The following is a 23,019-nucleotide window of genomic DNA, read 5'->3' as shown; positions in this document are numbered from 1 at the left end:
GACAGTAGTCCAAAAGCATTTGGCTTTCACGCAGGAGGCTGGCATCGAATAGCAGATAGACTAGCGACGATCTTCATCGAGGTGGGCTGGTGTGAGTAGGTTCAACGTACCTCGTTCGCGCGACTTGCGCGACGCGCTGTACAACAGCACGAGTGCCGACTTCATACGCTCGGCCGGTGCCGATTGCACACTTTCGAGGAAGAAGGCGCGGTCCGAGGCCGGTACAGCATCGATCGGCAGGTGCTCGAGTGCGTTCGAGACCCATGGCAGGACGGCCGTGGGAAAGTCGGCGCCCAGCGTGCACATAGACGAGACGACAATGGGCATGATCTCCGGCGGAAAGTGCGTGACGAGGCCGGTGAGCAGAGCCACACAGGTCGCTGCGCCATGCTCGCCCACGACGTTTCGTGCTGCATCGACTAGCACGCGCTCTGGCGGCGGCACTTCATGCGCACATTCGATGATCGTGCGAACGAGGTCGGCCGCGATACCGACGACGCCAGGTGAGAGTGCCGCAAGAGCACGAAGGGCCATCGTGTATGCTTGCGCAAACACCGGTGATAGGTAGAGCAGAGTGGGGGCGGCACCCAGCGTGACGAGACAGGTGTGCAAGTAGTCGTCGAGTACGTCCGAAAGGGCATCGGGGCTCGGCGCCTCGCTCAGCAGAGCGTGTGTCTTGGTAGTGATGCGCGCGAACGCATGCGCCATCTGCGCAAGCAGCGGCTCTGCCGCGCCGCGCCCATACTGGTCGATCGATTTGCCGATGATCCACACGTAGCCCGAGAAGCCCGTCGCTTCATAACACGTGGCAAAGCGCTCGAGGATGCGCGGCAGGACCACACGCGCCCGATCGCCAAAGAAGATGAGCGCGCGACGCACAAGCGCTGATACACGCTCCGAGATAAAATACACATGCCCATGGCACTCAAGTAGGCGATCGAGGATGGCGTACGCCTCGGCGCACGTCTGTTCGCAGGCCTCAGGGAGTGTGCTGGCGAGTGTGACGCCAATGACTTGAAGCATACGCGTCAGCTGCTCCATACGGTCGGCGGCGCGCATAAGGGCGGGCTTAGGGGCTGCTGGCATCGCTGCCACCTCATGCACCTCTTCCAGCAGCGGCTGCGCCATAAAGAGTAGTGACTGCGCGGCCTCCGCAGGTGGCATCGCGGTGACGACGTGGGTAAGCGCTTCGACGACAGCGAGGAGGTCGTCGACGGCAAGCTCCTTCTTGACCGACCCGTAAAAGTCAAGGAGCTGCGGGAAAAGCGGCAGGAGCGACTCGCGGCAGTCCTGACACAAGAAATTGAGCGCTTGGGCCGCTGCTGCCGAAATATCGCGGTCTGCGCCCTGGAAGCCAGCCGCAATGAACGCCCACACATCTGGCACAAGCTCGGCGTGCTCGGCGACCCACTCTGTGTAGCGCGAGACGACAAGTAGGGCAGCATACCGCAGGCGGGGGTGCGGCGGCAGGTGCGAAAGCGCGGCAAACACGCGCGGGATGACGGTGCTGTCGCGCAGCGATACCTGACCTCCCATCGAGCGCATTGAGAAGAGGGGCGCCTCCATGTCCTGCCAGCGCAGCTCGGGCGACTCGTGCGCAAGGGCGGACTCGATGAGCTGCAGTGAGCGTTCGATGCAGCGTTCTGCTCCGAGCACGTAGCAGCAGTCCTTGAGGGTATCACCCATATAGTGCCGGAAGCTGCGGAAATCATCGCGGTCCTGCCCAGTAAGCTCTTCATCGTCGGGGAAGCGCAGATGACGCAGGATAACAGCGAACAGCTGTTCGTAGATGCGCTCGAACGGCGCCGTAGAGTCCGCCCCGTGCTCGGCGGCACGGTGTACATCGGTAGCGAGTAGATACCAGAAACGGAACGTGATCTGCACAATGTCCAAGTCGTGGTACGAGGCACAGTCGAGAATAGCATGCACGACCGGCATCATGGCGTCGGGGTGCTGCAAGCAAAGGGTATGGTACGTTTCACCCGCCTGCACAACGACGCGACACAAGCCACGCACGCGGTCCTCGTCATCGCCAGCATCAGCAATGGCGCCACGCAGGGACTGAATTCTTGGCAGGATGTACTCAATGACAGACTGGTTGTCGTCGATCTCCTGGGTCTCGTTGACCAAGTCGCACACCACGTCCACTGCGACATCGAAAAGCTCCTCGGAAGCGAGCGCATCAAATGCACATGCGAGAAGCGGCGTGTCGGCCAGCTGCGTTGCAGCGACTTCGCCAGCCTTGAGCCAGCTGCGCAGACACGCAAAGACAGTCGCCTGAATCGCCGGCGTCACGCCGTCCGCCTGCATGTACATGACCAGCACCTGGAGCACGGTGGGAGTGTGCTGCGTGAGCAGCTGCGGTACGCGCTCGTGGTACGTGGCATTGTCGAGTGGGATGCGGTGGTTGTTGGTGACCTCTTCCGGCAGCACAGTGAGGAACTCAAGCAGTGTGCCGACGGTGGCAGGTGTGCCGCCGAAGCGCTCGACCATGCCGGGGATTACCGCACCCCAGCGTGCCTCGGGCATCTGCAGGGCTAGCGCTGCGAGCGCGAGACACAGTTGCGTCTGCACGACGCGCGGCCCTGACGTGTAGAGGTCAAGGGCATGCAGCAGGGTATCGCGGAGCTGGACGAGTGTCTCAGGCGGTAGCTGCTCCAGGTCAAATGTGACCTTAGAGCGGAAGGTCTGAGCGGCGAACAGACGCGACTCGAGGGGCAGGTCCCGCTCGAGCAGCAGCGTGTTGGCCGTGGTCCATGCCTGCGGCGTCTTCTGGAAGCGCTGTAGAGCCTCGTTCGCATGCTGCTTGGCACGTGTATCAGGGTCATGATACAGCACCTGCAGCGCAGCCAGCACAGCGTCTACCTCGACTGGCTCGCTCATTCAAATGCAGGAGCTCGACGGCACCGTCGTTCGCACCAAAGGCGACGGCTGCGGCGGGCGCCTGTGTTGCTTGTTCCACATTATGTCATCATGACAAGCTATGAGTCTGCGCGCAGCGCTGACGGCGGCGACTGGAAGAGCGCCCGGTACAAGGCGCTGTTTTCGAAGCGCCAGTCAGGCGATGGCCACGCAAAGACATGCTCTAAGAGGCGCGATGCGGTCGGGCGCTTGTCGGGATCAATCTCGAAGCAGTTCCGCAAAAAGTGTGCTGCCGGCTTGGACAGCTTCACGTCCTGGGGTACGGGCGGAGCGCGACGCTCCGCGCCGATTTTGAACATGGCCTGCATGGCCTCCTCGTCGGACCACGGGCGTCGGCCAGCGAGCATTTCAAGCACAACACATCCAAGACTCCAGATATCGACCTTAGCACTGTAGCCCTTGCGCGATAGGCTCACAACCTCGGGCGCCATCCAGAAGATGCTGCCCTGCACCGACATATTCTCGACATTGGCGTAGATATCCTCGCTGCGGCGCACGGTGCCAAAGTCCGAAATCTTGCAAGTACCATGGTGGTCGACGAGAAGGTTGTCCGCCTTCAAGTCGCGGTGCAATATGCCTTGCTTGTGTAGGTACGCGAGACCCTGCAGCGTCTGGTTCAGAAAGGAGCTTGTGGTATCCTCCTCGAGCTTGCCGTGCCGCCGCAGACAGCTCCCAATCGAGCCGCCCGACACGTACTCAAGGAAAATGCTCAACGTGTCGGCCGTCTCTTCGAAGCCGAGGCAGGTCACCACGTTCGGATGGTCCAGCTCCCGCAGCGTGTTGATTTCCGACTTGAGCGCTGCCACAATGCTCTGCTGCCGCGATGAGTCGCGGTCGGCCGCCGTGCGTGGCAGCTCCACCTGCTTGACCGCAATCATCTCGCCGGCCGTCGCATTGAGTGCGAGATACACTCGCCCATATGTGCCCTTGCCGATCAGGTCACCCTTGACCCACTTGAACACAGGGCGCTGCGCTGGCTCCACGCCCGCCTCGCCCGTCGGCACAACGCCCACCGACTCGGCGCCGTTCGTGCGCATCTCGATCATGCGTCCGCCCCACAACTTCGTACTCCGCCGGCGCTGCAACACCTCCTCCTTCTTGAGCACCTGACGACGCGCCTCGTGGTTCGTACTCTCAAGCAACCGCCGTCGATTCTGCGCAATTACGCGGATCGAGTGGCTATTGCGCTGCAGCGGCCGCGGCGCCTTGCGCGGCATGGCGACCGCCACACCTTCGCGTGGCAGCGCATCGGTGGCGGTCCAGGCACGCCCACTTGGCGCCTCGGGCATTTGTGGCGACGTATCAAAGAGCGGACGGTCAAGGTCGTGGCGCGGGAATAGCGAGTCGAGCTGCTCGTACAGCTTCTCGGCAGGCGGGCGGAAGGCCCAGGTGTGGGGCTGTTCTTGCATGACTGTGCCTGCCGGGGATGTGTTCACCGTGAGCACTGGGCGCTCCTCGCGTCCACGGTGGCCGGGTGATGCCTCCGTGGGCGTGCGCATCGTAAGCGTCGATGCATCGAGGGGCTGCGCAAACGTGCCGCCCAGCGTGTCGTCCGAGAACGTGTCGAACGAGTCCCCGCGGTCCTCGGACATGCGCACTCGCGCCATGAGCCGCTGCATCGATGCTGCGGCCTCGTCGTGCTCAGAGAGGCTCGAGCGCGGCTCCTGCTCCATCGAGGGACGTGCATCTGTGCGTGGACTCGAAATCGAACTCGTCGGCGACGGCGCCGTAGGGAGGGGGCGCAGCATAGGGCTCGTCGCATTCTCCGGGTTGCCCTTGAACAGGGGGAATAAGCTGTGCTCCTCTGGCACGAACATGGCGCGCCGTGGCGACTCAGCGCCGCGCCCCAGGAAGCCAGGCGCCGCTCCGCTGCCCGGCGTGGGATACACCCACTGCCGCAGCTTGGCGTCTGATGCACTGCTAGAGGGCGAGATTACATTGCGCCGCTGCAGGAGCGGCGTCGCTGGCGACAGGTTCGCACGAGACGCCGCGTCGCTGTCCGACATGTGAAAGCGCGATAGGGTATCCGAGGACTCACTCGTATGCCGTGAACGCGACGTGGCTGCCGGCACAGGCATGCTGCTTGGCCGCGGCACATACCGATGCGCCGGATGCGCCGGCTGGAGCGAGGGCGGCGCGCCTGCCGAGCTGCCTGCAGTCATCGGCACCCACTCGTCCGAGGCGTGGGACGATAGAGTCGCAGCCGGGACGACCTGTCCTGGCTGCAGCGCCAGGTTCTCAGGCACCGGCGCGCCCATCGATATGCCTGGCAGCACGGGTGAGGTATTGTGGGCCATGAGCACAGGCGACGGCCGTCCAGAATGCGGACGCCGCGCGTTCGTAGGCGACGAAGCCCAGGGAGTCTTGCCGAGCGCCTCGTGCATCATTCGCGGAGTCAGGCGGTCCATGCTGCCGCGCGGAAGGGGCGCAGGCGGTGCGCCGAAGCGTGGTATCTCAGGCCAGGGGGGTGCGCGTTGTTCGTCGACGGGCGGCTCGATGCGGAACTTGATGGTGCCCTTATCGTCGCCAAACTGGAGGCACAGTGCCAGCAGGGTATCGTCATCGATGAGCGGCGAGTGCGACAGGTCTGACTCGCCGATTTCCGTGCGCACAAGGCCCCACAGGCTCGCGTCCGTGTAGGGGAGCTGCAGTTTTTGCAAGATTTTTTCGCGGATGCGCGGGCCGGTATCCAGGCGCGATACAATTACAACGGAGAACTGCTCGTTGTCGAGCGTTGCCTGGATGAGGATGCGGTCCGACAAGGCGGTTTCGCTCGAGTGCCCTGAGCTCTGGCTGCGCATGCTCGTTGACGAGTAGGGTCGCGACGACAGCACGCCATAGCCATGCTGCTGCGTGCGCCGCGGCGAATAGGTCCACGGCATCTGGCCCCAGTCTTCGCTGCTGGACGTCGTATGATGCGAAAGCGCGGACGACGGCGTTCCATCGTCCACAGGGGTGTAAGCCGACCGTAGCGGCGGTGGTGCGGCGTGGTGCGGCGGCAGCGGTGGCGCCTGTACATTGGAATAGGCATGCACCACGTCATGCCGTGCACTCATGCCGTGCACGCCAAGCGGAAGACCAAGCCAGGAACAGGTGGGACTGCACGCGTAGTGTCTTGACTCGGGCCGACTCCGAAGCGAACCGAAAATTCTCAAGGGACCTACTAGGTCCACTTAGGGGGTCCAGCCAGGGCATCAGCCCTCGCCGCGGCCGCGGCGTGCGGAGATGCAGCGGAGAGGCGCTGCCGCAAAGCGGCTTGCGCACGAGTGGCGCGCTCTTGCGAAGCTCGATGCACCGGCAGATGAATTCATCATGCACCTGGCGCCCGTGAGCGACGATGATCTGATGCACTGGCGTGCCGTCGTGCAGCCGCCGCCGACGGGGGTGTACGGCGGAGGGCGCTTTGAACTGGAGATTGTTGTGCCGGACACGTATCCTATCAAGCCGCCGTCAATGCGGTTCCGCACGCGCATTTTCCACCCGAACGTGCACTGGAAGGTATGTCCTGTGGCTCACACAGACGGGGGAGATCTGCCTCGATGTGCTTCAGACGCAATGGAGCCCGGCGTGGACGCTGCACAGCGCGTGTACGGCGGTGCTAGCGCTCCTCGACGCGCCCGCGCCGGAGAGTCCGCTGAACGTCGATGCGGCCAATCTGCTGCGCACGGGCGATGCGGTGGCGTACCGTTCATTGTGCCAGATGTACACACGCCTGTATGCTATGGCGTAGGCCGCTCTATAGAACAGTAGGCTAGCGACTAGCAGCAGCCGCCCTTCTTGGTCTGGCCGCCGTCATCCGCCGACGGCTGCACCGAGATAGTCTCGCCGCCCGACGGCTTGATCACGTCGTCAGAGGACTGCAGCGCCTTGTTCGACACAATGTGGTAGATTTCCGTGAGGATGTTTTGGAACGCCTGCTCCACGTTCGATGCGTCCAGCGCCGAGGTCTCGATGAACGAAAGGTTGTTCTCCGCAGCAAACGCCTTCGCTTCTTCGGTCGGCACGGCGCGCAGGTGCTTCAAGTCGCTCTTGTTGCCCACAAGCATCACGACAATGTTGCTGTCGGCGTGGTCGCGGAGCTCCTTGAGCCAGCGCGACACGTTCACGTACGTCGAGTGCTTGGCGATATCATACACGAGCAGCGCACCCACGGCACCGCGGTAGTACGCCGAAGTGATCGCACGGTAGCGCTCCTGGCCCGCAGTGTCCCAGATCTGCGCCTTGATCGTTTTGCCGTCGACATTGATGCTGCGGGTCGCAAACTCGACGCCGATGGTGCTCCGGCTGTCCAGGCTGAACTCGTTCCGCGTGAAACGCGAGAGCAGGTTCGACTTACCCGTGCCCGAGTCACCAATAAGCACCACCTTAAAGAGGTAATCGTAGTTCGACTCTGCTGCCATGCTGCTGGAGCCTAATAGCGCAACGCAAACGCGCGACGGGCTCGCCGCCCCCCGCGCCCAAATGGTATTCGGCCGAGTCCTGTGTGCCTATAGGTCGACGCCCAATCACCCGCGCGCGTGGGCGCCGCGACGGTGCCGGTCAGATCTTGTACACGACATCTGTGGTCAGGGCAGCAGACGTACCGTCGGCCATCATAATCTGGTTCGCCTCACTCATCGCCTCCAGGGCAGTGCGCGCTACCTCCATCTCGAACGGCGGGCCCGCCGCGTTCACAGCCTGCAGCAGCGCAGGTAGTTCCACAAACTCCTCGTCCGCAAACGTGGACGACAGTGCCTCCGCCACGCGCGCCCGGAATGCCTGCAGCTCCGACTCGGGCACCTCTGGTGCTGAGACAGCCTCGGCAGACTTTTCGGCAGCGCGCGTCGCAGAACGCGTACCGTACGTCGACGTTGTCGCCGGCGTCGCGGATGGCTGGCCGCCCAACTGGCGGTCTGCCTCGTCCTCGTCCCAGGCCATGTCGTCGTCGTCGCTTTCGTAGCTGTCTGCCCGTGAGGTGCGCGGGCGCTTGGCCCTGCTGGGCTTCATGACCTCCTTGAACAGCGCATACCGAAGGAGGGCCTCGGCGGCCTCGGCATCCTGTTCCTCGACTGTCGCACTGAGCCGCGCCTTGGCATACGCTGTCGCCAGACGAATGAGCGTCTCGAGCGTACGCGCTGTGAGCGGCGCCGTGCGGCGCACATTTCCGCCCTGTTCGTCGTTCCGCAGGTTGGCATACACATTCGAGATCCACGCCGCCGCGCCAGGGCTGAGCACCGGCGCGACTCGCGACTTGGCGTACTGCAAGTACTTTTTGAGGAACGTCATCGACAGCACTTCGGCACGCCCACTGTCGATGCCGGCATGCAGCAGCGGGTTGTACTTCTCGAACGGCGACTCGTCCTCAGGCGCCTCGGCCGGCTCAGGCGCCTCGGAACCGCCGCCCACGTCGAGCACCTGGTCCAAGCTGTCCTTGGCCGGTACGCCCACGGGCTGGCCCGGCTGCACATAGCGGTGCATGCGCAGCACATGCTCCGAAATACGGCGGTCGCGTACCTCGTCAATGTCGTCGGTAATGACAAAGAGCAAGTCAAAACGCGATAGCAGCGAGTCAGGGAGCGCAATGTTGCGGCCCGGCTCCTTGTGCACATCGTATTGTCCATAGATCGGGTTGGCCGCGGCAATCACGGAGCAGCGCGCATTGAGCGTCGTGTGAATGCCGGCCTTGGCGATGGTGACAGTCTGCTGCTCCATCACTTCGTGGATCGCGACGCGGTCCACATCGGACATCTTATCAAACTCGTCGATGCATACTACGCCGCGATCAGCGAGCACCATAGCGCCAGCCTCAAGACGGCGCTCGCCCGTCTCGCGGTCCGTCGTCACCGCCGCGGTCAGACCGACACCACTGCTGCCACGACCGGTCGTGGCAATCGCCAGCGGCGCCATATTCAGCACAAAGCGGAGCATCTGGCTCTTGGCCGTTGAGGGATCGCCGACCATGAGAACATTAATGTCGCCACGAATGTGCGTCCCATTCGGCAAGTTCTTCTCCTGACCGCCCAGCAGCATGAGCAGCACGGCCTTCTTCAGGTACTCGTGCCCGTATATCGAGGGTGCGAGCGACTCGGCCAGCAGGTCAAACACGCCGCGGCGCCGCGCAATCTTGTTAATGTTGCGGATGTCTAGGTCACTCAGTGCCATCTGCGAGATGCCGCCGCCCGCCTTGTTCGAGAGCACAAACACATAGTTGCCGACCATGAGCGTGCGGAATGTCGACGTGGTACTCTGCCCCACGCGGTTCCCGAGCGACTTGTACATACCGACGAGCTGGATGCGGTCGCCCGGTTTCACCTTATCGACAAGGTCATCGTCCATTACCACATCCACACTGCGTGGCAGCTGGCCCGGCGGCGCGCGTTCCGGCATTTCCTGGATACTGATCATCTGGTGGTCACGGAAGGTGCACAGGCCATACTCGGTCGTGAGGCGGTTTCCGCTCTCGTCCGTTGTGGGATACGTGCTAGACGTCGGCGGGCCGCTGCCGTACATCGTCGCATCGCGGTACTCGCGCATGTGGAAACGCGACGTCGCATCGCAGTAGTGCACTGACTTGACAATCTTGGGGCGCACGAGCGAGCACCGCGTCACAATGCCTTCCAAGCTCATAAGCTTACCGAGGTGCGTGCTGCGCAGCATGCGCGTACTGACATGATTATCACCAAAGCTGCCGCGCACGCCAATGTGGTAGAGCTTGCCCTGGATATCGTCCTTGAGCGGATCGTGCAGCTGCTCCACAAGCGCTTGCAGCGCATGCTCGAAGGGAGGTAGGAAGTCGTTTGGCTCATCCAGCAGCCCCGTCGCATACGCCCGATTGTAGGCGCGCAGGTCGTCCACGTTCACGATGAGACGCCGCTCGTCCGCCGCCAGCATACGCCGGATGGCGCTGCGGTAGTCGGTTACTCCACTCTGATCGTCGAGAAACTCGGCAAATGTCCGCGCGCGATCACGGTACAGGTCGTCATCGAGCGCCGGCACATCCAGTGCCATGCCCTCAGCCATGCTGGTCGCAGGCACGAGCACGCCGCGGCCCTCGGTGGGCGCGACGGCGGCGCGCGAATCTACACGTGGGGCCACGTGCTACTTACCGCGGCGCAGGAGCACGCTGCGCCTCGCTGGGCGCAGGCGCCTGGGCGCCGATGGCGCGGAGGCCGGCGAGCTGGGTAAGGCAGGTATCACGTACGTCATCGAGGGTATGTAGGTTTTTGCTCGCAGCAGCAAGGTACGCGGCGAGAAGGGCGTCCACCGATGCATCCGGAGGGGCCCCTGCGCCCGTCCTCGTGGGCGCGCGGTGTGCGACGGCCGTGGCTAGATGTCGCAGTGTCGTAGCGTCGTAGGCAGCGGGATCGTGGCGCAAACGCTCCATATACGCACATGAAGCAACAAGGCGGTCGTACAGGGCCGCGACCGAACGGCGCTCGGACGTGAGCGACTGGAGCTGGCGCTGCACATCCTGGTGGTCAACCGAGCCCAGCTCGTCCGTGTAGCTAGCAACGCCCACGGCGTCCTCGAGCACGACCTGCTCCGTCGGATCAGGGCGCACGTCAATCACGGTAGGTAACCATGCCGCGTCCTGGCGGTGCCACGCCGTCCAGCGCATCGACTGTGTGTCTAGCAGTACGAGCGGCACATGCGTTCCAAGGATCGCGCACAGCTCCTCGTGTAGCTGCGTGTCTTCTCTCGCCGGCGCCGTGCCTAGGGCGTACATGCCACACACGGTCCAGGTCGGCCACACCCGTGCCACTGATGTGAGTGGGCATCACGCACTTAGATCCCGGCGCAGCTGGAACGCCTGTATATCGATTGCGCCGCTCTCAGTGACGCTAAGGTCCATACAAGCATGGGCGGTCGGCGCCTGACCTAGAAGAACGCCAACGACTGGGTCAGTGGGGCAGCGTACCCTTGGCATTGGTGCCGCTTGCCGCCGCGCGCGTCGCATGTTCGGAAATCTGGAGCGCAGCAAGGGCATGTCTGCGTCAGTAGGTCGTACACACAGAGCCCGGGGGGCAGGGTCGCCCGGCGGTGCGCCTCGCATCTGGGGTCCGGCGCGCCGGGCGGCCGCGTACCTGGTCTGCTTACTAATCTAAGTCGGCGTGGCCGTCCGCGAGGGGTGTGGCGAAGGTCGTCGCGCATCACGCATGGCAACAGAGCCGCCGACTGCCGCCGATCCTGCAGCCGCGCCACGCCCAGGTGGTGACAAGGCGCCAGTAGACGAGTCACATGGGGCTCCGCAGCCCAAGCGTTTCTCAGCGCTGAACATTAACCAGCGATTTTTGCAGAGCGCGAAGGAAGCCGCGCCCAAGGCGCAGGCACCCGCTGCGGCGCCCACGCCCGCCGCGGACGAGGCGCGCGCGGCGCACAACCCCCGCCTCGTTACGGCTATGCCGGGTCGTGGTGCCGCAAGTGCCTCAACGGCCGCAGCGGATCCGGCGCGAAAGGAGGCGCCCAGAGACACCCCCACGGCACACGCGGCGCCGTGGGCGCATGTCAAGCCTGCGGCGCCGCGCGTGAACATCTCGTCTCACGACTTTCCCACCGCTAAAGAAGTTATGGAAGCTGAGAAAAAGGCCGAGGAGCGCGCTGCTGCGCACGCCGCCGAAGAGCATGCACGCCAGCAGGCCGCGAACGAGGAGCTTGAGCGATTCCGCGGAGCGCAGCTGCCGTCATCGGAGCATTGGGATGATATGGAGGAAGAGTCGGAGGACGAGCTGGACGATGTTGTCGAGTTTGGCGATGGCAAGCAGTACAAGATCTCCGAAGTCGAGGAAGAGCTCGCCAAGTCGCACCCGCCGCGGCCCGAGCCGCGTGTTCCGGCGTGGGGCCCAGCGTCACGCGCGCCGTGGCGCGGCGAGCCGGCCCGCGAGTCCGCGCCGCCCGTGTCACTCGCCCGCGCGCCGCCCGCGCTCGCATCCCAGCCTGCCCCTGCACCTGCACCCGCCGCGACCTGGGGGCCCCTGGCGCAGCGGCACTCGACGCTCACCGGCAAGCCGGTTCCCAAAATCGAGCCATCGGCGCCTGTGGTGCCCACCAAGGAGCGCGCGGCCGAAGTGGCCGCGGAGCAGCATGACGAAATGGCCACCGCCGCGGAGCGCGCGCGCAAGCGCCGCGAGCAGGACGAACAGGCGCGCGAGGCCGAGCGTGCGCGTGCGCGCCAGAAAGCCGCGCAGATTGAAGAGCAGCTGCGCGAGGCCGAACGCGCGAAGCGCGAGGCCCGTGAGCGCGAGCTAGAGGCGCAGCGTGAACGTCTGCGCGAGCGTCTGCGGGCGCAGCAGGAAGCGCGCGAAGAGCATGCGCGCCAGCGCCTAGAGCGTGAGAAGAGGGAGCGCGAGCAGCGCGAGAAGAGGGAGCGTGAGCAGCGCGAACAGCGGCGCCTGGCCAAGGAAGAGGCACGGCGCGCTAAGGAGGAGCCCGCGAGCTGGCGGCGCTCATCGCTGCCAGCCAGCAGCCCCGGCACGAGCACCGCTCGCACCGCGACCCAGGCCCCCGCGACCGTGCTGATCCCCGTCGAGCCGCCCGTGACGTGTGAGCCGCTGCCAGCCGAGGAGGCCCCCGTGTGGCGCCAGTATACCGTGCGTATGCCGCGTGCGCCACACGACTTGCGCCGGCCCTCTGAGGCAGCTGTGCGCGCGCAACGGCCGCGCGATCCACCGGGCCTGCTGCAGAGCTGTGAGCCGCCGCTGGACTATGCGCGTGTCGATGCACGCGCGACGGTCGTGGACATCCTGTTTCCTCCGCGCCGCGCGCGTGTGCACCTGCCGCAGCGGCGCATTGAGCCGGCGGCGCCACAACCGCATGCCCCACTGCGTCCGATGGACGAGGCGCGCTGGCTCGAGCAGCTGCTGGGCCATGTTGAGCAGCACCCCAGCAGCGCGCTCTTTGCGGACGAGGCGCCTTCTCACGCGGGCGCGCGGCCCCGCCGGAAGCGTGCGCCGCGCGTCAAACTCCCGCGTGCGCTTTCTTGGCGGCGGCCCTCGCTCAAGGCGCTGCGCCTGCCGTACGGCGGCCTCCTCGACGATCCATTCACGTCACCGGCGCCCGAGGTGCCGCTGCTGGACACGCAGAGTCAGAGCACGTGGGGCGCCACGCTCGCCCTGCCGCTCGTGAGCACCGCGCAGCCCGACCCGGCGGAGCATTCGCGCCTCAAGAGCATGTGGGCCAACTCGTCCAAGGACACGGAGTCGCGCCCGAAGAACTCGCTGCGCGATATCGCCACGGACGATGTGCTGCCGACACCGCTGCCACTTAGTATGCATGAGCTGCGTGAGGCACCGCCGAGCAAGCTAGACGTGCTTGCCATGCCGTTTCGCCCGAGTCAGTCGGCAGAGTCTGCGCCATGGAGCTACCCCCGCGACCGGGCGGCGCCAGCCAGCGCAGCGTACTACATACCGATGGGGGGATACGCGCCACGGCGCACAGGCGCAGAGGCAGATGCGTACGTGAATCCGTCCGACTACTCGGACTTTGTGCTATCTGACTCATGGTAGCCGCCCTCGGGCAAAGTGGGTGGCGGGGCCTAGGCCGCGCGATATAGGCACTGAGTTAGTGACGTCACGTACCGTGCACACGCCCGCCGGCACCGCGCTCACGTAGCACCGTCGCCGGCCGCGTCGCACCGCTGCGCCGTCGCCGGCGCGCCGCGCCTGTCTGGTAAAATTCACCGCCCTTCTCGAACGCCGGGTCGTGGAGGCCCAGGGGATCGTCGCGATCGGGCCGCGGGGTGGGCGCCGCTTTGGACGCGCGTGGCGGCCCGAGCACAGAGGCACGCACGTCCTTCGCGCGCAGGCCCAGCTTGCGCTTCTTATAGGCGCGCTCGCGCGCCGCCGCGCGCGGCCGTTGCACACCGAGCGCTTCGTACGACAGAGGTGCATCGGCGTCGTCGGAAAGCGACGGCGCATCGGCGTCGTCTAGAGTGCGCACAATTGTACGCTCGCCACGTAGGCGCGTCATAGGACGCCCATCCAGACCGCGTGCAGGTGCAGCGCGGCGGGCGGCGGGCGGCGCTGTGGCGCGCTCGCCTCGTAGGACTTCGCGCGCGGCGGCGTCGCCTGTATGTGCAAAGGCAGCGGCAAATAGTGCCGGATCGAGACGATCAGGTACCGCTTCTTCTTCCTCGTCCTGCTCTTCTGGCGTTGACTCGTCCAGCTGCGCGCGCTGCTGCCGTGCACGGCGCGAAAGCTTAGCGGGCTGGGCGCGTTGACGCGCCTGGGCCGCCGCACTACGGGCCGTCTTGTCGCTAAAGTTAGTCAAACAACATACCGGTTGCGCTGCTCGATCTTCGCAGCGGCCTGTTGCCGCGCAAGGGCGCGAGAGGCCGACATAGTTAGCTCCTCGACCTCCGAGTCTGAGTCGGTCTCGGACGAGGATTCCTCTCCCTCTGGGTCATCTGCTTCCGGGGCGATGGGTATATCCACTTCGCTTTCTTCGTCGTCCTCAAACGTCTGGTGCATCTTGGGTGCGGGCGCCACCGGCGCCGCCTGGCCACGTCTACTCCGGGCGCCCTTCATCGTGGCGACAGAAAAATCGATGAATTTCATGTGGAGGAGACCCCGCCAGGCCGCGGCCGTCCTGCGTCATGCCGCCAGGGGAGGGCAGTTTGGTCGACACGTTTACGACGTACCGAGATGAAATCGATGCCTTTCACGACCGCCGCGAGCGGCTCATTAAGACGTCACGGGATGTAACTGCCCTATCGAAGAAGCTCATATTCCACCTGCATCGCTACGCATGCACGGACGCGCCGGACGCTTATGCGTCGGCGCACACAAAGCTGCAGGAAATTTCGCTCCTGCTGCATAGATGCGGCAAGGATGAAGAGCTGGCTGTGCCGAATGGGGCGCCGCATGATACGATGAACCGTTTCGAGCGCTTTCTAGGCCCCTCGCTGGAGGAATGGGTACGTGCTTGTCACTCACACAGATCGAAGCCGCGTCGTTCTTGCACTTTCTCGAGCAGGATGCGCTGATCAGCTACGAGGACGTACAGGCCCTGCTCGTTGTTGACGGGCTCCAGTGCGTGTATGTGACACCAATGCGGTACCTCCTGGGGCTCTCTGACCTGACGGGCGAGCTCATGCGCTACGCCATCAACGCGATCGCCAGCCACAATCCACTCGCGAAGATCGAGCGCGTGCTGCAGATGCAGTATACTATCTACAGCGGTACGTTACAGCGACTCACGCAGCGCTCGAGCCGCTGGCCGCCACCTCAGGAGAGCTCCGCAAAAAGCAACAAGTTACGCTTTCCTCAATTCGCAAAGTGGAAGACGGTATGTTCACTATCCTGACAGACTCAGCTGCCTATACCATACGCGTACGCAGCGCCGAGTTTTCCAACGACCCGGCGACGTTGCAAGAGGTGGTCCGCCGCGCGCTCGCGGCAGGCGAGGAATGTGACGTCACGTAGCTCTTAGAAGGTAGGCGCCAGGATCCAACCAGCCCTGCGCACAAACATGATGCCCAGCGCAAAGAAGCCCACGCTCCACACCACAGTCATGTTGCCCCAGAACTTGGCAGGGTGCATCACTTCCTCAACCCAGAAGCGCTGCATCCACGTAGGCTGTACACCCGCACGGCGGCCGTGTCCAGGTGCATTCAGAAATCCAGGCTGCGCAGACCTAGGGGTTAGCCGCCTCTGTGCACGTACAGGTAAGATGATCCCTTGTTCGCCATGACAGTCGGTCTGGTCCTTCTTGGAGGTCGTGGCGACGGCCCTGCTTTTACATCACGTGATAAACCGTCCGCCTGGCGTGTGCGCGACGAGCGCCGCCAAGCTCGCACGATGCAGGGCCTCGAGTACACGGTTGCTGAGCTGCAGCAGCATGCGGACCGGTTGCGCGAGTACCTGCAGCCGCCATCTACGGGTCATGCACAGCTTCTCGCAGCGACGGATGCAGACTTGCGCCTCGTGTCGCTGCTCAGCGGCCGTCTCGACGGTGAGCCATGGAACACCCTCGACGCAGCCATCCAGCGCGAGAACAACGAGACTATATCCGATATCCAACACAGCGAATCACGCCTACGTGAAGTAATTTCAGATACTCTCGCACGACAGGGCATCGTGCTGGACGACGACGAAGACGTTGCCGAGTCCTTGGAGCGCCTCGTTGCGCTAGTGCCGCGCCCCGATTCCATCAGCCCGGGAAACACTCCTGCGACCAATGAGACGGACGAGCTTTATGAATGGCGTGCTGCGCGTGCATGCACACAGATTCTGGCGGATGCCGAGGACGCACAGGCCCAAGCGCACCAAGCTACCCACCATCCGGTGGACCAAATCGCCACGCTCCGGCGCTTGGCGACTTTGGTGGATGAGGCGCCCTATCGTGCGCCCAGCTCTCCCATGCTTGTGCGGACTATCGCTTTGTTGACGGACATGCGCGACCAACTACATCAGAACCTGGAGACTCAGTACAAGGCACAGCTTCGCAAAGTCTTGAACGACTTGCACTGGCCCCCACCCGAGTACCAAAACCCAGAAAAATGGTCCCAAAACGAGTCAAGAGACTCCTACCGCATCGCTGGAACTCCTGAATTGGAGCAGGCATGGGCCGACCTCATGGAGCTCCAGCTCACGGCCGCCTTACTAGGCCTCCGTCCACCGCCCACCTGCATCCACACACCTCCCTCGGTCTCTGGCATCGATGAGCAAAAAGTATCGCTGGCTGCTCCTGGATCAGATGGCTATGTCTCGCTCTTACCTGTCGACGTACTCATGGAGCCAATCTTGCTACGGTTCCGTTACCACTTTGATGGAGCGCGGCCTACCAACCGCCTCGACAAGCCAGAGTGGTTCCTTACGCACATCCTGGCCCTTGTTCGAATGAATGCTCATTTGTTCGAGCCTGCACCTGATGCTTGGACACGAGGCGGCGACGTGGCCGAACTGACCCGCTGTCGCCGTGGCGCGACAGCTGATGGCCCGATGCGCCAGCGCTACGTGGCGGTCGACGCCCCATCCGAGCTACTGCATGCCTTGTTGCATCCATTGCGCCTTAAAATCCAGGCATCCATGCCACGGCTTGTGAACGAGCGTGCCCTTCTTGCCCATATGATTTTCCAGCTCATTACCTTCGACGCGGAGCTCCGTGACACGTATCCACCAGCCGTGCTGGTCCACGGCGGACTGGGTGCTTGGAGTCTGGCAGATGAAGTGCTGGGCAATAATGTCTGGTTCCAGGCTTGGCTCGACGGCGAGCGCTCTTTTACCGAATCCAAGTTCGACTCCGTATTCGAAGAGCCAGGCGCTTGGGCACTCGTCCAGGCCGATACCATGGATGGCGAAGACGAAGACGTTGTTGAAGATCCCGGCGCTTCAGACTCAGCTACGACAACCCGATGTGCATGCACACTCATGAACGTATTGGCAGGCGTCACGGAACGATACCAACCGTTGCACTTATTAGAGCAAAAGTGTGCCTTTATTATTCAAGTCCAGCGCCCTCTCCTGGACCAGCTACTGACGCGTCTCACTCGCCATTTAGATGCGTTCGAGAACATGAGTTCGGCCTTTGCCAGAACCCTGCCCGGCGAAATTGCTTCGCTCTCGACAGGGCCTGGCAATGATATGGTCAGGGGTGTCAATGGTGTTACTCGGGTGGCCAAGGCCCTCTTGTCTGCTGAATATGTCAAACAGCAGCTCGAAGAATGGTCCGAGTCGTCCTTTTTCCTTCATATGGCTCATGAACTCCATCATATCGACACAGCATCGCCCCTATATCGGCTTATGTCACCCAAGAGCACGGCAGAACGGCTCGACTCTGCTAGTCTCATGTCCTTGCTCCACCGTGGTATCCAGCGTGGTGCATCAGCAGCAGCATCATTTCGCCCATTATCTCTCACGACTAATCCAAATCCTGAATTATCCTTGTCTGCGGAGAGAAGCGACATTTCATTTGGTGTGTGGGACCAATATATCGACAAATTCGCTCAAGTAAGCTCCCGCTCTGCCCAAGCTCTCGAAAAATTAACCGTGGCCGAAGTTCTCGATGCTATGAGACCCTATGTGCTGCGCCCCTGGAACCGGGATCCCGAAGGAACCAGCGAAGAGAGCGAGGCAACCGCTTCGATCCCATCTCCTGAACTGGTCCCAGCCCTGGCCAAACTAACGACCCTGTTGCAGCAAATTGTACAGGTGCTTCCGCCATCGCTTCTTCTTCCTACATACAGGCACATTGCAGCTTCCCTCTCGAATGCTGTGGTAGAGCGTATTCTCATGCCAAATGCACGCATCACACAGCGATTTACCCCGGCCCAAGCGGAACGATTCCGTCAAGATGTGGACCAAGGTTGGCTGCATGTGGCAAGAGAGCTGACAGAACACCCGAAAATTTCAGCACGCCTGCGCAATGGTATGTCCACTGGATTGGGTCGAAATCCTGAAATGGCTTGGCGATTACTCGTAGATGCTATTCAGCAGCTTTCGTGATGTAATGCACAGTTAAAAAAAGCTTCCGCGCCGGGAATTGAACCCGGGTCTGGGCCGTGGCTGTCTCAATGACAAGGCCCCGTCATAGCCACTAAACTACGCAGAACTAGTGGTCAATTCCAACGAGGAAGAGTTATATATACCAATCGCATATCATGTGAACGCTGGATTAGGATCCATTGTCAAGCTCGATACTTTTATGCACTCCTCACGCAAAAGTCTTGTAAAATTATATCTCAATATGGTGCCACGAATGTTTGGTTCCATAGACTCATCATGTATGTGCCATCCATCCTTAAGGGTCTATGCAATGATACATTCGCAGAAGCTGTCGTGAAACTCCCTTGACTTTGATATAACCTACTAAGCAAATAAGTAATCTGGTAAATACTTCAGTAAGCAACAGCTCGGTGGTGCAGTGGATAGCATGTGGGGCTCATATACAATATGCGGCACCCCAAGGTCGACGGATCGAAACCGTCCTGAGCTACATTTTTTGTCAGCAACCTATACGAGCTTCAACGCTGGCATCTACCTCATTTTTGCCTTTATTTCTACCTCTGCTTTTATGTGGGTCCTATACACGGGTATCTATAATCGCCAAAAATGAGTTTTCGGCTTAAATTATACAATCGTTCATCTTCTTCAAATTCTTCACGAGTTAGAAATGTTTCCTCCTTGAGAAGCTGACTTTGTACCGTAGTATATTGAGAATGAATATCCCTGGACAAAGGTGTTTCCTCATCAATCTTTGTCACTCGCTCATCCACCCAGTACTTTGAGCGCCCGCCATGGGCGTATCGGAGTCCAGCCCGGCTTCTGCGAGTATATGCTGATGCATGATGAACGACGTTGTCATTATTGGGTTCATACCTTTGGTACGAATATTCAGTTCCATGAATCGTCGACATTGTATCCGAGAAAATATCCCCTGTGCCGAAACTGTCCCGAAATGCATACAAAAACGGCATGCGTCCGGCCAAGCGCTTCGGCGATTCGACATAGTCTTTGAATGAGAATGCATACATATGTGCCATCGCGAATAGAGGCATCTCCATGCAAATCAAGGTGTCTTGCAACGCAGCAGATAGGTGGCTGTCATCCACCACACCTCCAACTAAGGTATCAGCTTCGACGGAAACTTACTTTTCGTGATCAATCCCGTTGCCACTAGAATAGAAATCGTTAATCCCTGCCAAAAGCTGAAAAAGATAACACCTTTGACACAAATAAATTTCGCTCCAACATGGAATGGTGCTAGTTCTTGGTTTAAACAAATCCAGAACATAGTCAAAGCATACAATGCCACAAATACAGAAACATCTAGTAACTGGTTAATATTTTGAGTGCGTACTGTAGAGCATTGCAATCCACGTATAGCCGTTACTGACATGGAGGCGTCCATCTTGGTATTTACCGTACATCTTCAGTAGCACTGTAGCCACAGCTAGAACCGGCTTAATCTGGACGTATTCTTAATGTTAAAAAGGAATACTAACGCAAAATACCTCGCTTCAAAGTCAGGAATGTGTATGGATCGCTGAGGTCCATCGGTGGAAAAATCAGGTTAATAGGGAAGATATGGGGCGTCGGAGGTCTTCCCCTTAGCATGTTCAAGATTGCACTTTCTCCCGACAAATATTCCACTAACAAGCTGAAAAAACAGTAGATAACAAATGCCTATCGGTCAGAGCATTGCATTCATGACGCACCTCGTACAAATCTCGCATCAAGTCAATCATCTCTGCCAGTTGCAATGAAAATAAGGATATCGTGGAAGACACCGCATATAGCAAGGGCCTGAAAGGGGTAAGATTACCAATACTAACATGATTAAGATCCGTACCACATAGCGTTGTAGACGCGGCTTGAAGTAATGCTTTAATTGCAACCAAACAGAATACGACGATACGACGGTCGTGAATAATGTGGCCAAAGTGCATAGCAAGAGCAACGCTGGTGGCAATGACCTACCAGAACCCCAATCCTCTGGAGGTTCTCGAATGTGGGGACCGTAGTTACCTACACCTATAAGGGTGAAGGCCTTTTCGTCCCACATTCTCTAAGCGGAACGAACTAAGTTTAATGGATGTGCGAACACTCCACCTCCCATCATCCGAAGTCCTATATGCGCCTCATCCCCAATTGCATTTACAAAACTCTCACTTTATTCTAAAGCAACAGCTCGCAATTCCCTGCTTTGGAGGGGGAAAGGTAAGGCAAACAGTACACAGACATATAAACTTAGTCAGAACCAAATGAGGGTAACATCATTGTAGGTAGTTAGGAATAATTCTACTTCTTCACGACCTTCATGGTGTCCCAGGCTGCGCGCTCATCATCCGCCGCCTGGACTTCCTCTAACAGCGGGGTCACGTAGTTGTTATCCTGTCATGTTAATCGACTCACAAGGGATCAACACATACCTCCTCGGGCTTAGTCCATTGCTCTTGGGGCAGGTCACGCTGGAGAATCGAGCATTGCACCGCACGGCGGAAGCGGTAAGCACGGTCATAAGACTCGGCAGTAGACAGACGTGACAGAGCCTAGGTATGTTAGTCCAGTCCCCTACAACCAAAGAAGTGGCACACTGCCGTGCGCCAATCGGTGACACATACCTTCTGCATCTGCTGGTTCTCCTCAACGATCAAATCCTCGTACTTGAGACCCATCTGGCGGTAGCCGGCGGCGTTCGCGTAAGCGTTCGCAACAGGCTGAACGAGCTTAAGGAGGCTCGGTGAAGACTTGATAAAGTTCGCAAGAGAAATCGACTTCTAATGTGTGTTAGCATATGTTCTTGGGGGGGAGAACTCGTTAGACTATACATACCGACGCCATGGTGACTTCTCCGCCAACAACCGATGGATCGTAGGAAGGCAGAAAATGATGCACACACCGTGCCTCCATCCGTTCCGTCCCGCGCCGGTGATTTCTCATCAGATTCCACGTGACTCTCCACACCCTAGGGAGGTGGCGTGCACGCACCATGCTGAAGTTGTTACATGATGGTGCCTGCCAAAACTGTGGCTGTTCTAGGGGGCGGGATCACAGGTCTTTCGGCAGCATATACACTAGCAAGAAATCTACCCAGAGATTCTTTTAGGATTGTCTTGATAGATGCACAGAATCGTTTGGGTGGGTGGATCAGCAGTTGCCGGATACCAGTTTTTCCGAACCACCCGGATAGTGACACAGCGCTTTTAGAGGGTGGACCTCGAAGTATCCGTCCAGTGGGCTACAAAGGTCTTCGGACAATTGAACTTGTATGTCTTTTTGATTGCTTATCCAGCTCGATCAACTAGAACTTACCGATCGTATGATATTGGTCCCTCGTACCTCAGCATCCGCACAGAACCGTTTTCTATATTACAATGGGACTCTAAACCGACTACCGTCTTCCCCTTGGTCAGCTCTCACTTCTATTTTTCGGACTCCTTTTCTTCGTTCGGCAGCCCAAGGCGTGCTCCGAGAATGGAGCGTACCACGGTCCGATTCTCTCTCTGATGTTATGGTCGATGAATCTGTGCACAGTTTCATTTCACGCCGCCTGGGCGAGAATGTGGCGGAAACACTTGTTTCTGCTGTGATACACGGAATTTATGCGGGCGATTCTCGCGAACTTAGCGTCAAAAGTATTATGCCCTATCTCGTGAATCTTGAGCAGACTCACGGAGGCTTACTGCGAGCCTTATTACCCAAATCACTCAATCATTTATATGATGCAACACCTTTAAAATACCAGGAAGAAACATCTCAGAAATTGCAGGCTATCAAGGCAAGGATGAATCCGCAAAGGCTAAAACAGCTCAGGGATACCAGTATATATTCTTTCCCCAATGGCTTAGGCGAACTGATTTCATCTATTGAGGATCGACTTATGGCCATGCCCAACGTCGAAGTCTGGAAAGACGCTCCTTGCGAATCTATTCGTAGGGGCGACAAGTGGCTTATTTCAACGCGCTTTTCTTCCGAGCCTTTGGAATCGGATCGACTTGTCGCTACGATACCATCCCATCAACTTGCAGGCCTGTTGCCTGAATTACCTCATCTACGCCACAACCCTGCTGCTCATTTGGGCGTTGTCGACGTCGTCCTTGCCCCACCTCGTGGTGAAAACTACTCCTTACCTATCAAAGGCTTCGGATACTTGGTGCCTCGCAACGCCGCAGAAAATCACGATGAAATTCTAGGCACAGTGCTTGACAGTGATGCTGTGCCAAACCAGGGTCCGACCCGGTCAGATGGCTCTTCTTCATTTTATAAAGTTACAGTCATGATGGGCGGTCCTTATTGGCGTCATCGGTCGACGTTCCCATCCACTGAGGAGGTGAAGGAGAGAGCAATGCGTGCTCTTGAGTTTCAACTTGGTATCCCCTCTCATGTACTGGCCAGATACACACAACTTGTTCATGCACGCATTCTAACAAACACCATTCCCCAGTATCTCGTGGGTCATCAATATCGGATGAAACAGTTACATGAAATGCTGCAACAGGATCCTTGCTTGCGCAATCATTTGTCGCTATTGGGAAACAGCTATGGTGGTGTTGGCGTGAATGACTGTATAGCAACAGCCATGGACACTTGCGAGGCCATTGCTCAACACGAGCTGGGTCAACAAAACGAGCTCACAACTCAAAAAAGTACCGGTTTATACGAAATCGCACACAGTGTATAA

At 59.9% G+C, this 23,019-nt stretch overlaps 10 protein-coding genes and 1 pseudogene across 11 annotated transcripts; 4 read left to right on the top strand and 7 right to left on the bottom strand.

Annotated features, from left to right (window-relative positions):
* Window positions 1-60: 60 nt before the first annotated feature.
* Window positions 61-2,883, bottom strand: MSY001_2701 (uncharacterized protein; the record flags this gene model as incomplete). Its single annotated transcript, XM_018884564.1, has 2 exons — window positions 61-86; window positions 111-2,883. The coding sequence occupies 2 exons, from the start codon at window positions 2,881-2,883 to the stop codon at window positions 61-63; spliced, it is 2,799 nt and encodes a 932-aa protein (XP_018741211.1).
* A 3,264-nt stretch (window positions 2,884-6,147) lies between these two features.
* MSY001_2700 (uncharacterized protein) lies at window positions 6,148-6,652 on the top strand (the record flags this gene model as incomplete). Its single annotated transcript, XM_018884563.1, has 2 exons — window positions 6,148-6,420; window positions 6,443-6,652. 2 exons carry the CDS (start codon window positions 6,148-6,150, stop codon window positions 6,650-6,652), a joined length of 483 nt encoding a protein of 160 aa, XP_018741210.1.
* Window positions 6,653-6,680: 28 nt separating this feature from the next.
* MSY001_2699 (uncharacterized protein) lies at window positions 6,681-7,322 on the bottom strand (the record flags this gene model as incomplete). The annotated part of the gene is made up of 1 exon (XM_018884562.1): window positions 6,681-7,322. One exon carries the CDS (start codon window positions 7,320-7,322, stop codon window positions 6,681-6,683), a length of 642 nt encoding a protein of 213 aa, XP_018741209.1.
* A 139-nt stretch (window positions 7,323-7,461) lies between these two features.
* Window positions 7,462-9,921, bottom strand: MSY001_2698 (uncharacterized protein; the record flags this gene model as incomplete). Its single annotated transcript, XM_018884561.1, has 2 exons — window positions 7,462-7,703; window positions 7,761-9,921. The coding sequence occupies 2 exons, from the start codon at window positions 9,919-9,921 to the stop codon at window positions 7,462-7,464; spliced, it is 2,403 nt and encodes an 800-aa protein (XP_018741208.1).
* A 1,136-nt stretch (window positions 9,922-11,057) lies between these two features.
* On the top strand, window positions 11,058-13,359 carry MSY001_2697 (uncharacterized protein; the record flags this gene model as incomplete). The annotated part of the gene is made up of 2 exons (XM_018884560.1): window positions 11,058-13,205; window positions 13,285-13,359. 2 exons carry the CDS (start codon window positions 11,058-11,060, stop codon window positions 13,357-13,359), a joined length of 2,223 nt encoding a protein of 740 aa, XP_018741207.1.
* A 10-nt stretch (window positions 13,360-13,369) lies between these two features.
* MSY001_2696 (uncharacterized protein) lies at window positions 13,370-14,423 on the bottom strand (the record flags this gene model as incomplete). The annotated part of the gene is made up of 3 exons (XM_018884559.1): window positions 13,370-13,432; window positions 13,687-14,152; window positions 14,236-14,423. 3 exons carry the CDS (start codon window positions 14,421-14,423, stop codon window positions 13,370-13,372), a joined length of 717 nt encoding a protein of 238 aa, XP_018741206.1.
* Window positions 14,424-14,491: 68 nt separating this feature from the next.
* Window positions 14,492-18,341, top strand: MSY001_2695 (uncharacterized protein; the record flags this gene model as incomplete). Its single annotated transcript, XM_018884558.1, has 4 exons — window positions 14,492-14,812; window positions 14,872-15,076; window positions 15,127-15,306; window positions 15,592-18,341. 4 exons carry the CDS (start codon window positions 14,492-14,494, stop codon window positions 18,339-18,341), a joined length of 3,456 nt encoding a protein of 1,151 aa, XP_018741205.1.
* A 566-nt stretch (window positions 18,342-18,907) lies between these two features.
* MSY001_2694 lies at window positions 18,908-19,629 on the bottom strand (annotated as a pseudogene). Its single transcript is given in 2 exon segments — window positions 18,908-19,482; window positions 19,488-19,629. Coding segments are annotated over 2 exon segments (717 nt in total).
* A 46-nt stretch (window positions 19,630-19,675) lies between these two features.
* MSY001_2693 (uncharacterized protein) lies at window positions 19,676-19,952 on the bottom strand (the record flags this gene model as incomplete). Its single annotated transcript, XM_018884557.1, has 2 exons — window positions 19,676-19,815; window positions 19,850-19,952. 2 exons carry the CDS (start codon window positions 19,950-19,952, stop codon window positions 19,676-19,678), a joined length of 243 nt encoding a protein of 80 aa, XP_018741204.1.
* A 684-nt stretch (window positions 19,953-20,636) lies between these two features.
* Window positions 20,637-21,179, bottom strand: MSY001_2692 (uncharacterized protein; the record flags this gene model as incomplete). Its single annotated transcript, XM_018884556.1, has 4 exons — window positions 20,637-20,729; window positions 20,768-20,887; window positions 20,960-21,115; window positions 21,171-21,179. 4 exons carry the CDS (start codon window positions 21,177-21,179, stop codon window positions 20,637-20,639), a joined length of 378 nt encoding a protein of 125 aa, XP_018741203.1.
* Window positions 21,180-21,346: 167 nt separating this feature from the next.
* Window positions 21,347-23,019, top strand: MSY001_2691 (uncharacterized protein; the record flags this gene model as incomplete). The annotated part of the gene is made up of 2 exons (XM_018884555.1): window positions 21,347-21,604; window positions 21,631-23,019. 2 exons carry the CDS (start codon window positions 21,347-21,349, stop codon window positions 23,017-23,019), a joined length of 1,647 nt encoding a protein of 548 aa, XP_018741202.1.

The sequence above is a fragment of the Malassezia sympodialis genome, genomic scaffold (genome assembly GCF_000349305.1).
Source record: "Malassezia sympodialis ATCC 42132 genomic scaffold, msy_sf_13, whole genome shotgun sequence".
NCBI classification, from domain to species: domain Eukaryota; kingdom Fungi; phylum Basidiomycota; class Malasseziomycetes; order Malasseziales; family Malasseziaceae; genus Malassezia; species Malassezia sympodialis.
Note: the sequence above shows the minus strand (reverse complement) of the source record. Positions and strands in the feature narration are given on the sequence as shown.